This window comes from Syngnathus scovelli, chromosome 11 (assembly GCF_024217435.2).
Source record: "Syngnathus scovelli strain Florida chromosome 11, RoL_Ssco_1.2, whole genome shotgun sequence".
NCBI lineage: Eukaryota > Metazoa > Chordata > Actinopteri > Syngnathiformes > Syngnathidae > Syngnathus > Syngnathus scovelli.
In genome coordinates, this window is record NC_090857.1 from 9,276,440 (window position 1) to 9,289,308 (window position 12,869).

Genomic DNA, 12,869 nt, shown 5'->3' on the forward strand with positions numbered 1-12,869 from the left:
AATCTGCTTCAGATGACTGACATCATCCAACCACTGGTGCCTTGTTACTTATTAAGGCTACACTGGTCTATATGGACTAGTGGATTGATTCGTACCTTCTGATCTGAACGATGTAGTGTACGAAGTTTTAAAATGGTGCTCGCTGCTGTGAGTGATTTAGAATAGGGTGTGTAGTCCTGGATGCCTCACATTCTAAAGAGAACAGGTGCCTTATTAAGCGGAGTGTAGAGGTCAAAGGGCAGCCCTCGTTTGTCACTATGCCAGTTGAACACGCTCCTCGGGGAGGAAGCGCATAGTGGCGCCCGCTCGCTATCAAACGCCTGCTGTCCATCTGAGCATGTGTTGCACCTTCAGAATGACGGACGCCACTCAATCTTGCGTTGACAACTTCCCACTTTGGCAGTTTTATTTGAAGAGTCTGCACGTTTTCCGGCATTTCACTTGGCCTGTGCAGACCCATGTTATTTTATTCATATTTTGGTCGACGCACCAAAAGATGTACAGCAAGCTCTTTTCACATTTCACAGCTAGTTTGATATATTTTATTTGTATTATTTTTATCTTTTAACCAAACAAAATGGACACTCCTGCTTCTTCAGATCTATTTTCCTCGATATTCTTCAGCACTGTTCTTCAGAGGCACCAAAGTCTGGCTTGGCCTTCTGGATTTCAATCTCAGCAGGAACCAGACACCCTTTACTTCCTCTATGACGTATGAAATAAAACACAAGTCTTCAGACATGCAAAATAAATTTATTGTAATGTGTCAGGATGTCCTGAGAGATCATATTTTATGATTCTCATTTTAGTTTCTCCATTCAGTTGCATCTTATTCTTCAGCATCTTTTGCCTACAATGCAAACACAAGAATGTTGTTTTGAGTTTCACGTGACGGCAACTTTTCTTTCGAATGTGATACTCACTTTCCCTATTTCCCTACTTTTGGCCCTCAGCTTGTTGACCTGTGACTCTGCGATGTCAGCACGCTCCTGAGCCTCCTCCAGCTCGTGTTGCACCTTCCGCAGCCTGGACATGTGAGTGTTGGCTTGTTCCTCCTGCGAGACAATTCAAAATTTTATTTCGGTCAACTAATTGGAAGATTATTTCTACTTATGCTTGTTTTGGTTTGATTGCTAGTACACAGACAAGCTAACGGAAATTGCACTTACAGCCTCTTCTGACTGCCTTTTGTAGGCCTTGACCTTCAGCTGCAGCTTGTCTACCAAATCCTGAAGGCGAGTGACGTTTTTCTTGTCTTCCTCAGTCTGATGGAGACACGAGTCGATTTTTTTTAGCACAAATTTCAAATAACAGTTGACACGAAGGAGAAGATGAACACTGACCTGGTAGGAAAGCTCCTTCACTCTTCTCTCATATTTACGGACGCCTTTGATGGCGTCGGATCCTCGCCTCTGTTCGGCTTCTACCTCGGCTTCAAGCTCACGCACCTGAAACAAAATGGAGGCTCGACATTTTGATAGTCCTTCAGTAGTCTCAAAGCGAGTGTAATGAGATCTTTACCCGAGCCTCCAGTTTCTGGAGCTGCTTCTTGCCACCTTTCATGGCCAGGCTCTCAGCCTCATCCAGACGGTGCTGAAGATCTTTGACGGTCACCTCCAGGTTCTTCTTCATCCTCTCCAAATGAGAGCTGGTGTCCTGCTCCTTCTTCAGCTCCTCTGCCATCATGGCAGCCTGCAAGGCAACAGGCTCAACAATAGTCTTCACAAAAAGTTGAAAGGCAGTTAAAACTCACATCAGTGATGGCCTTCTTGGCCTTTTCTTCAGCATTTCTTGATTCCTGCACAGCATCCTCCACTTCACCTTGGATCTGGACAAGGTCAGCCTCCAGTTTCTTCTTGGTGTTCATCAGGCTGGTGTTCTATTTTAGATGAAGCAAATGCTTACTGTCACATTGCAAACTTTTTTTTGTTTTTACTCAGAAAACCACATGTGAAGCATACTTGAGAGTGCAGCAGACCAACACGCTCGCTGGCATCGACCAGCTCAGCTTCAGCCACTTTGCGGCTTCTCTCCGTCTGCTCCAGAGCAACTCGCAACTCCTCGATCTCAGCCAGCATTAGGCTGTTCCTGCGCTCCACCATGGCAACCTGCTCCTTCATGTCTTCTTGACCTCGTATGGCTTCATCAAGATGAAGCTGGGCATCCTGTACAACGAAACAAATTCAGTACCACCTGGCAGCTCTTGGAGATCTCTCTCTACCTTGAGTTGTCCCTGGACATTCCTCAGCTGTTTCTGAGCTTCAGACGCCTGGCGGTTGGCATGGCTCAACTGGATCTCCATCTCATTCAGGTCTCCCTCCATCTTCTTCTTGATTCTCAAGGCGTCGTTCCTGCTCCTGATCTCAGCATCCAAAGTGGTCTGCATGGACTCGATGACCCGCTGACTATTTCTCTTGATCTGCTCCATCTCCTCATCCTTCTCCGCAAGCTTTCTGTCAATCTCACCCTTGACTTGGGTCAGCTCCAGTTGAATGCGAAGAATCTTGGACTCCTCGTGTTCCAGAGTAGCCTGTGGACAAGGAGGACTTTGAACCCCTTGGAATAAGGTGTAGTCCAAATTCTCTTCACATCCTCCGTGTTGTGGTTTGAAATGATATGATGATAAATTGTTACCTCTGCTTCCTCCAGAGCTGTTTGAATTTCACTCTTCTCACTCTCCAGTGTCTTCTTTCCCTTCTCAAGTTCATGAATTGTCTTTCCAGTCTCTCCAATTTGTTCGGTCAGATCAGAAATCTCCTCTGTGGGACAGCAGATGACCGTTTTGTTGTTTTTGGTCTTGTTTTTGGGAAAATCAGGGTGTGGATCTTACGTTGCAGGTTCTTGTTCTCCCTCTTTAGAGTCTCCAGGTGATCCAGCGTTTCTTCATAGGAATTTCTCAGTTTGAACATTTCAGTACTGAGTGAGCGGGCCTCCTTCAGAGATCCCTCAAGTTCTGCTTGGCTCTCTTCATATTTCTGCTTCCACTCAGCAAGAACCTGAAAGTATTAAAACGTTATTAAGAATTTGTTGAGACCGTAACTGACATAATCTGAACAGACCTTGTCAAAGTTCCTCTGCTTCTTGTCAAGGTTGGCAGCCAGAGCATTGGCTCTTTCCACATCGATCATCAGATCTTCCACCTCTGCCTGCAGCCTCTGTTTGGTCTTTTCCAGTGAGGCACATTTTGAGTTCACCGCCTCGATGGACTCCTCTGCGTCCTGGAGACGCTGAGCAAGCTTCTTCCTGCAACGACGCATCAATTGGTGTCATGATAGCCAAGTGCTTCATTCATTTCCTTGCTGTAGCTTACTTGGCCTCCTCGAGCTCCTCAGTGCGCTGGATGGCATCGGTCTCATATTTGGTCCTCCACTGAGCCACCTCGCTGTTGGCCTTAGACATGGCTCGCTGTAGCTCAGCTTTGGCCTCCTGCTCCTCCTCGTACTGCTCTCGGAGAAGGTCGCAGTCGTGACGAGAGGACTGAACGGCGTGGGCCAGGGCGTTCTTGGCCTGCCACCCAGAAGAGGTCAAAGGTGAATATGTTTCACTTATCGTCAAGTGTTTTTTTTTGCGAGGCTGATTTTATGCACCTTCACTTCCTCCTCAATGTGCCTCTTGAGCTCCTCAATCTGCTGAGTGTAGCCCTGCTTCCCTCTTGTGAGCTGAGACACCAGGGCTTCTTTTTCCTCCAGCTGATGTGTAAATTCAGCTAGATGACATTCAAATGAAGTTAGAACCGGAAACAAGATAAAAGATTGGAAGATTTTTTTTTATTCTTACCATTCTCAGTTTGAAGTCTTGCTTTTTGGGCGCTAAAGTCATTTAGTTGCCGAACATTCTCATCATTCTTGGACTTGAGCTCGCTCAGTTGATCTTCTAACGTCCTGCACATCTTTTCAAGATTAACCTGGTGAAAGAAAATGTGTATAAAAAAAATGTATAATTTTTTTCATTTGAGGTTGAAACTAGGTGAAATGCTCTCACCTTTGATTTGGCAATGCCCTCCATATTGCAGCTGAGGTCGTCAATCTCCATCTTGTATTCACTCTTCTCCTTCTCCAGCTTCTGTTTGACCCGCTGAAGGTTATCGATCTGCTCGCCGAGCTCAGCCACGCTGTCGGCCTGCTTCTTGCGGAGAGCCGCGGCGGTGGCCTCGTGCTGCAGGGTGGACTCTTCCAGGTCGCGACGCAGCTTCTGGAACTCGGCTTCACGCTTTTTGTTCATCTCGATCTGAGCAGAGGTGGCTCCTCCGGCTTCTTCGAGTCGTTCGCTGATCTCCTCAAGTTCCCTGGCGAGATCGGACCTCTGCTTCTCCACCTTGGCGCGAGCGGCCCGCTCGGCTTCAATCTCCTCCTCAAGCTCCTCAATGCGGGCCTGACAGGTACAAATTTGAGTAGCTATTTTCTCAAGACACCGTGAATCTTGACACCAAATACCTGAAGTTCTTTTATCTTCTTCTGTAACTGCACTCCGAGAGTTTGCTCGTCTTCAATCTTGCCCAGTAGTTGGCTGACCTCAAAGTCCTTCCTGCAAGTGAATAACGGAAATAATATATTTTATTTAAGCTGTAGGTTCTTTCCAGTACGTCATTATGTAAAGACAGTAAATACACACTTCTTTATTTTTTCATCAGACTGCTGCTTGTCATTCTCAAGATCCATGATAGATTCCTGAGCCAATTTTAGATCTCCCTCCAGTTTCCTTTTAGCTCTTTCCAGATCCATACGAAGCTTCTTTTCTTGCTCCAGTGATCCTTCAAGCTGTGGGGAATAAATGTGTTTAGGTTCCATCTCGTTCGACATTCGCTTCAACATACGGCTGACTCACATCATCCACTTGCTGCTCCAGTTTGGACTTGGCCTTTGTCAGAATGTTGACTTTGTCTTCCTCTGCCTGAAGGTCATCCAGGGTCTGCTGGTGGGACTCTTGGAGGGCCTTCTTCTCTTTGGACAACTTGGCAATGGTCTCGTCTTGAGAAGACATCTCCTCGGTCAAGTTCTTGACCTGCATAAATACACATATGTTTGAGTGAACAATGTTCTGGATGAAACTTGAGTCATCAAAAAATAGTAACTTTCAAAAACCTTGTTCTCTGTGGCATGCTTCTCCTTTTCAACTTTAGCCAGGGTAAGCTCCAAGTCATCAATGTCTTTCTTCAACTCGGAGCACTCGTCCTCCAGCTTCCTCTTCTTGGCTGTCAGCTCGGCGTTCACCTCCTCCTCATCCTCCAGCCTCTCAGATGTTTCTTTGACTTTGGCCTCAAGCTGGATTTTGGCTTTGATGAGCCCCTCACACCTTTCCTCTGCATCGGCAAGAGTTTCACCCTCCTGAAGACGTGATAAGCAAAATGTAAACAATCTTCACAGTGATACATCTCGATCTATTTCACTTACAGACTGAATCTGCAGCTGCAAGTCATTCTTCTCCTGCAGGAGAGACACCATCTTCTCCTCCAGTTCTTTCTTCTTGGCCAAGGCCTTTACAAGATCCTCCTTGGTTTTCTCAAAGTCCTCTTTCATTTGGGCCATCTCCTTCTCAGTCTCTGCACTTTTCAGCAGAGGCTTGATCTTGAAGTACAGCTTCATCCACGGCCAATGTTTGACATTCATGAATGAGCGGACGTTGTACTGGACGGAGTAGATGGCCTCCCTGACAAAATGGAAGTAAAGACTCATTGTTTTCTTCTTTGAAGGGAGGTGTCAAGAGAATATGGATGGTCAGTGTAGCGTACCTCCTCTCCATCATCTTAACAAACTCCTTCCTCATGACGTAACCTCTGCAGAGAGCCTGAGTCATTGTGACCAGCTCGGCAAGTTTCTCATCTCTCATCTCCTCCAGTGTACCCAGCAGACCAGCTTTGAAGAACACCTGTAAGTCAGGACATTGGCTTTTCTTTAGTCTGGTCTTGGAAAACTCAAAAAGCCATTTTCTTTTTATTCTACCTTGGTATGACCAAACTTGTACTGTGTGTGATCTACATCAATGGAGCCCAAAAGTTTCTCTGAGGCTTTCTTGTTATCGATGAACTGACCCTCAGGGATGACGCTGGCATTCAACACTTTGTATCTGAAACATTCATTTATTTTTTTGTCCTGTGTTATTTTGACTGACCAAGAGTCACCATTAGATGGCATTTGACTCTACAACCTCTGCTTGAAGTCACCGTAGAGGATTCTGCTGGGGAAACCTTTCCTGCAGATCCTGATGCCCTCTAGCACGCCGTTACATCTCAGCTGATGGATGACCAGGAAGTTCTCCATCAAACCTTGAAAATGACGACAATTCAGCTTCAGAGTTTTTGTTATTGTACCGTAGTCCTAATGCAATTCTAATATTAGAGAAGGTGTACCTGGAGTCTTGGACTCATTAGGAATCAAACAACGCACGAAATGAGGATGGGTGCATCTGAGGTTGGTCATCAGCTTGCCCAAATTCTCCTGAGGAATTGAGAATACATAACATTGGCACCATGTAAAATGGAACACTGTGCGACTATTCTGTTTCTTCATCTTACCCTGAATAAAGCAGACACGGTTTGGAAGGAGCCACCCTTCTTCTTGCCAGCTTTCTTTCCACTTGCACCCTCAGCTGTTGGTTGAATCAGAATCTTATCAGCAAGACTACGTTCAGCTGTAAAATTGATGGAGAGCATCTCTTACCTTCTGCTGAGGCGTGGGATGCATACAAGAAGGACAACAGCTTGGTAGAGGACTTCTGGTAGAGCTGAACAACCGAGTCATTCAGAGGGTCCTTGTTCTTGTCCAGCCAGCCAACAATGTTGTAGTCCACAGTGCCAGCGTAGTGCACCAAGGAGAAGTGGGCCTCGGCCTTTCCTTTGGTTGGCTTTGGCTTCTCAAACGACTTGTTTTTTCCAAGATGCTGGTCGTATAGTTTGTTCTTGAAGGTCGTGTCTGAAGCCTTGGGGAACATGCACTCCTCTTCAAGGATGGAGAAGATGCCCATTGGCTGGAAGGACATTTTGTCTTTTACTATCGTGCCAACGCATTTATTTTTGAGTTTGGATGGGTTTCTCGTTTACCTTCTCAATAAGCTCAATGCAGGCAGCCAAGTCCATACCGAAGTCGATGAACTCCCATTCGATTCCTTCTTTCTTGTACTCCTCTTGTTCCAGCACAAACATGTGGTGGTTGAAGAACTGTTGCAGTTTCTCATTGGTGAAGTTGATGCACAGCTGCTCCAAGCTGTTGAACTGCCACATAAAACAACAAGAGTTTTGAAGTGAACAAAATTTTGACCAAGCTTTTGATACTTAATGCATACTCACATCAAAGATTTCAAAACCAGCAATGTCCAAGACACCAATGAAGAAGCTTCTGGGCTGCTTGGTATCCAGCATCTCATTAATTCTGACCACCATCCAAAAAAACATTTTCTCATAGATGGATTTGCAGAGGGCAGAGACAGAGTTGTTCACCTGTTGACACAAATCAACATGAATAAGAATTTCAAGAAATCGCATCAACCATTGAAGCACTACTTTGTACCTGAGGCACAGTCTGACCCTTGGTCACAAACTCGTTCCCGACTTTGACCCTCGGGTAACACAGAGCCTTCAGGAGGTCAGCGGAGTTCAGGCCCATGAGGTAGGAGATTTTATCGGCGACTGAAATTCAATGACATCATAGGAAATTAGAATAGTCGATTCAAGTGTGATGACGGCAAAACGATGGGCGACTCACCCTCGGTTCCATCAGGCTCGGCTTGCTCTTCACGCTGCTTCTGCTTGAACTTCATGTTTCCGTGCTGCATCACAGCTCCGGTTAGCTTGTACATGCTGACCTTCTCTTCAGCAGTAAATCCCAGGATGTCAATGGCTGTCTGTGGTGGCCATTTAAAAACAACAAGTACAATTTTTGTGCACAGCGCGTTCGCCAGAACATTCAAGTGAAGTCATCTTACATCAGTGGCAATGAATTCCTCAACATCATTGATGCTCTTGACAGTAATTTCACCCTGACTGATCATGGGATAGTCGAAAGGGTTGGTGGTGATCAGCAGAGCCTCTGCCAGAACAAAATGTGAGGTTAGTTCTCGCTAGACACCAGACACCAAAGTTCCACGGTCCAAATGTTTTCATACCAAGTAATTCGGGTTTGTGGCCTGTCATGAGCTGATAGAAGATGTGGTAGCTCCTCTCAGCCGACAGCTGGAAGGTCACACGAGACTTCTCCAGCAGATCTGTAGATCACATGGACCCATGTTAGAAAAGCTCCAATCTGTGTGCTTAATTCAAATCTTACATGTTTCAATATCTGCAGAAGCCAGCTTTCCCGTTGTGCCAAAGTGGATTCTAATGAATTTACCCTACGTCAAAGAGGAGGAGGTGAGTATTTTAAGATCTTCGACAACCATTGTGTGAGAAGATAAATAGATACTTACAAAGCGGGATGAGTTGTCATTCCTCACAGTTTTGGCATTCCCATAAGCCTCCAGCAGGGGATTTGCTGCAATGATTTGATCCTCCAGCGAGCCCTTCAAGAAGAAAATTAATTAGAGCACAAAGGCTTCATATCAAGTTATGTTGTATGTACTGTTTAATAAAGCTGTTTGGTAAGCTTGATATAAATTGAGAGCAGTTGTATGTATGTATTTCAACCTGCATTTTGCCTGATTGCTCTTGCTTCTTTCCTCCAGCCACTGCGATTGTCGCAAAGTACTGGATGACACGCTTGGTGTTCACAGTCTTTCCTGCACCAGATTCTCCACTGAAAGGTAAACAAAAAATTAGCAATGGCTTTCTTCCCTGTTAAAAAAATATTGACTCAATAGTGTTTCATATACTGTATGAACATACGTGATGAGAACAGACTGATTTTCCCTATCTGTAAAAAACATAAAATCACATTATTTGTCAAAAAAATTTAAATATTATATATATATATATACATATATCTATAATAATACCTTGGAGCATGAACTGATAGGCGTTGTCAGAGATGGAAAAGATGTGGGGAGGAGCCTCAATCCTCTTCTTGCCTCTGTATCCTGACACGACCCCCGAGTCATACACCGGAAGCCACTTGTAGGGGTTGACAGTGACGCAGAATAACCCAGAATAGGTCTAAAAATATAATTTAAAAATGATGAATGTTAAGTTATATGAGCCAAATTTTCCTTTTGAAGAAAACTCACGTAGATCATCCATGCTGCGTAGCGCTCTTTGAGGTTATACAGCACAGCAGGCTCACTGAGGTGGGTCATCATGGCCATGTCCTCAATCTTGTCGAATTTAGGTGGATTCATTGGGAAGATTTCATCCTCCTTTACAGTCAGAGTCTGACACAGAAGTACACGTGTGAGATAGTTATTGCAATGATTTGGGAATAGTTGAGATTATTTTATGTGCACAAAGCAAGTTCCATATTTGCAAGCTTGGATGGTGTGTAATTAATAACTTGACCTGCCCTGACCTTTAACCATATAAAGCAGATGACACGTTCTCTATCTTTGTCCTTATGTAAACATGTATGTAATTCCTTCCATCATTGATCATTTATCTTTGTTCTCACCTTCCCACAAAGTGTTTCCACGGTGGCTTTACCACCCTCTCTCTTCAACAATTTGCCCTTGAGGTACATCTCGCCAGGTTCGGACACAAAGTAAGCCGTCTTAGCGTCGAAGGGTGTGTTTTGTGCTTCAATTCGCTCACGTTCTGGCTTACGGAGGTAAATGGCCGCCGCACCAAAACATTCCATTTCTGCATCTCCCATGATGATGCTTTACTGCAAAGAGGAAGAAGTCACATGGTAATCCTCTCTGATATGAAGTGTAAATATATTTGGATGGATGGATGGATGGATGGATGGATGGATGGATGGATGGATGGATGGATGGATGGATGGATGGATGGATGGATGGATGGATGGATGGATGGATGGATGGATGGATGGATGGACGGGCAGCTCAACAGACAGACAGACAGACAGACAGAGATAGACAGACACGGATGGATGGATGGATGGATGGATGGATGGATGGATGGATGGATGGATGGATGGATGGATGGATGGATGGATGGATGGATGGATGGATGGATGGATGGATGGATGGATGGATGGATAGATAGATAGATAGATAGATAGATAGATAGATAGATAGATAGATAGATAGATAGATAGATAGATAGATAGATAGATAGATAGATAGATAGATAGATAGATAGATAGATAGATAGATAGATAGATAGATAGATAGATAGATAGATAGATAGATAGATAGATAGATAGATAGATAGATAGATAGATAGATAGATAGATAGATAGATAGATAGATAGATAGATAGATAGATAGATAGATAGATAGATAGATAGATAGATAGATAGATAGATAGATAGATAGATAGATAGATAGATAGATAGATAGATAGATAGATAGATAGATAGATAGATAGATAGATAGATAGATAGATAGATAATGATGTCTGAAGAATGAATGTTAAATAAAGCCGAGCTCTTTAAAACAATGTCACACGTCCTCCACCGGTTGTTGATTAGAATGTCAGATGACGGACACAAATATCAGAGACAACTTACTCTCGCTCTTCCCTCCCTCTGCGAAACTGTAAATGATGGGTTGAGGATGAGGATTCTGAAAGCTGGGACAAACAAAAGACAATTAGTTGAAATGGATTCCTGTTCAGTGTGGTAGTAAATAAAAGCGCCGGCGGTCCTTCCGAGTCCTGGCCAAGATGTGTGGAGGATTTGGCAGTGAGTGGTCATGCCCTGCATTGTTTTGAAAGCTGCCGGCTTGCCTTCTTCTAATATAAGACCGAGAGCCACTCACCTTGACTCGTCAGTGCCCGTCACTCCTTGAGGGCGTCCGGCCAGCCTTCTTATATAGAGTCGGGCCTTCACCGGCCTTTCACGACTTGCTTTTTTTGGTCATGTTCATTTACGCCTATTGTCTGGTATCGTCTTTCATTGCAGATCAATAGTTGATCACGGACAAGGTTACTGATCGCTAATGACATCTTAAAGGGGGAATAATGAAAGACACCGATGGGAGTCGAGTAAAAACAATGTAGTTTGTATGACAGCAATGATAATTGTTCATTTAGGTCTATAAAGCAACTCCTTTATTGCTGTCAGCAGCAGATTAAATGGGCTTGTGAGTGTTTGGCTCAGACATTCAAATAATTCCATTTGATGAATTAGTTTTAAATAGAAACTATTAGAACTCTCCAAGCCACAGTAAATAGAAATTACACGACAGTTTGTGAGTTTGACCTGGTGCAAGATAGAGGAAAAATTATTTTAATAGACAAAGGCAGGACTTTCAAAAATTAATTTTTTAACCGCATGTAAATATTTTCCGAGCAGGCATGTTGTGATACCAAAGTTCTGACATTGTTTGGGTCTTTACAATAATCTCTCTAATGCACCTTGGCAGTGAGGAGCATCCAACTTTAGCCTCAGAGAAGCGCTCATGTGTCACTAGTATTCTGTTACAGAAGCATTGCAAGTCTTTCCTGTGACAAAGGAACAAAATGAAGAACTTGTGAAAACAATGATCCGCTGCCACGGCCAGCACGCTGGGCCTGATCAAATCCCAAAAGTTAATTGGATTTGTTGCAAGACAAAAGAGAATGTAACAACGCTCGTATTAATAGCAGCGTATCCGGTCAAAGGATTACAGGATGTCATTGTTCAAAAAGGACATTCCTCCGACATTTATACGAGAACAAAGCCTCCAGAGCGTTGTTATCTGAGCAGGCCGAACAAAAGAGGAAATCTGGGATTTTTGCTTGTTTGCTGAAAACATTTTTCAAAACGTCCGGATAGTACAAAATATGTTTTCTTTTTCCATTGCTTTTTTTTAGGTCATTGTTTTTTTATAGTAAAATATATATAATATATATATATATTATATATATATAAAATAAAATGTATTATATATTGTATAAAAATATAAATTATATATTCTATATTATATATTATTGTATATATGATATGATATGATAATGTATATATTTTTTATATTTATTGGGATAATTGCTTATTTGCTGAAAAAACATTTCAAAACGTCCGAACAGTACAAAATATGTTTTATTTTTGCATTGCTTTGTTTTATGTCATTGTTTTTTATAGTAAAATATACATTTAAAAAAAAAAAATATATATATATATATATATATACATATAAATATAATAAAATATATTCTATATTGTATAAATAAATATATGATATATTGTATATTATATATTATTGTATATATATGATATGATATGATATGATAATATATATATTGTGAAATCTATATTTATATTTATATCATTTATCCTCTAATGTCACGTCAGTGTTCAGGACTTCTTGGGAGATGCCTGGAATGGAAGCCGGATTGAGTTTCCTTAGTGGTCTGCTTGATTGAAGTCTACAATTGAAAGATGAATGTACTTGTCTGTAAAGACACCCTGACTCACATGTTTTTCTTGTGTCTTTTGTGGAAGTGCTAATCTAAGCGCTCAGACACACGACGCCATCTTGAAATGATGCCGATTCAGCATTCTCACCATGATGGATACAAGTAAGTTTCAAGTGTTATTTATATATATTTTTTTAAATTTATTTTGCTTTAACACTGTCCAAGCATTTAAAGTGCAACTATGTAAGTTATGAATAGTCGATTTCCAAGGTTTCGTTACTTTTGCCCTTGACATAATGTTCACTCTACTTCATTAAAAAACATTTCTAAGGTTCATTTGAGTCTTTTTACCCCAGCTATAATAACAAGTCAGCAACAGAAATTAAAGTTAAATAATAATGATAATAGTTGACTTGTAGGTTTTTGGCTCATTTCAACACCTACAGAATTTGGGTCTTTTCCGTTTTTGAAATCTTCTTAGAAGATTCTT

The 12,869-nt window shown here is 42.4% G+C and overlaps 1 protein-coding gene across 3 annotated transcripts; it reads right to left on the reverse strand.

The window, feature by feature from the left end:
• Window positions 1–733: 733 nt before the first annotated feature.
• LOC125977082 (myosin heavy chain, fast skeletal muscle) lies at window positions 734–10,826 on the reverse strand. Of its 3 annotated transcripts, XM_049733272.2 has the most exons (41): window positions 10,801–10,825; window positions 10,551–10,612; window positions 9,528–9,740; window positions 9,151–9,294; window positions 8,923–9,079; window positions 8,813–8,840; window positions 8,615–8,723; window positions 8,398–8,490; window positions 8,259–8,322; window positions 8,098–8,196; window positions 7,918–8,021; window positions 7,698–7,836; window positions 7,503–7,621; window positions 7,283–7,432; window positions 7,037–7,207; window positions 6,657–6,963; window positions 6,512–6,585; window positions 6,347–6,434; window positions 6,145–6,262; window positions 5,940–6,063; window positions 5,729–5,865; window positions 5,391–5,646; window positions 5,082–5,324; window positions 4,825–5,001; window positions 4,612–4,757; window positions 4,434–4,524; window positions 3,982–4,371; window positions 3,778–3,904; window positions 3,588–3,706; window positions 3,311–3,507; window positions 3,060–3,243; window positions 2,831–2,996; window positions 2,635–2,759; window positions 2,222–2,530; window positions 1,962–2,165; window positions 1,754–1,879; window positions 1,522–1,692; window positions 1,344–1,448; window positions 1,170–1,265; window positions 924–1,055; window positions 734–850 (listed from the first exon to the last, which is right to left on the reverse strand). In XM_049733272.2, exons 3-41 carry the CDS (start codon window positions 9,726–9,728, stop codon window positions 830–832), a joined length of 5,811 nt encoding a protein of 1,936 aa, XP_049589229.1. In that variant the 5' UTR covers window positions 9,729–9,740; window positions 10,551–10,612; window positions 10,801–10,825; the 3' UTR covers window positions 734–829. The 3 variants fall into 3 exon arrangements, with proteins under 3 accessions (XP_049589229.1, XP_049589228.1, XP_068508551.1); XM_049733271.2 differs by having other exon boundaries at window positions 1,170–1,448; window positions 10,801–10,826; XM_068652450.1 differs by lacking the exon at window positions 10,801–10,825 and having other exon boundaries at window positions 1,170–1,448; window positions 10,551–10,690.
• Between the last annotated feature and the right edge of the window lie 2,043 nt (window positions 10,827–12,869).

What these genes read in the sequence shown, in the direction of transcription:
- LOC125977082 (XM_049733271.2), bottom strand. Translation starts at nt 9,728, where the DNA reads ATGGGAGATGCAGAAATGGAATGTTTTGGTGCGGCGGCCATTTACCTC. An exon ending in TGGAGCAGCAAGTGGATGAT is followed by an intron (nt 4,758 to 4,824) that starts GTGAGTCAGCCG and finishes TATTCCCCACAG; the next exon opens with CTTGAAGGATCACTGGAGCA. An exon ending in ACATTGAGGAGGAAGTGAAG is followed by an intron (nt 3,508 to 3,587) that starts GTGCATAAAATC and finishes TCTGGGTGGCAG; the next exon opens with GCCAAGAACGCCCTGGCCCA.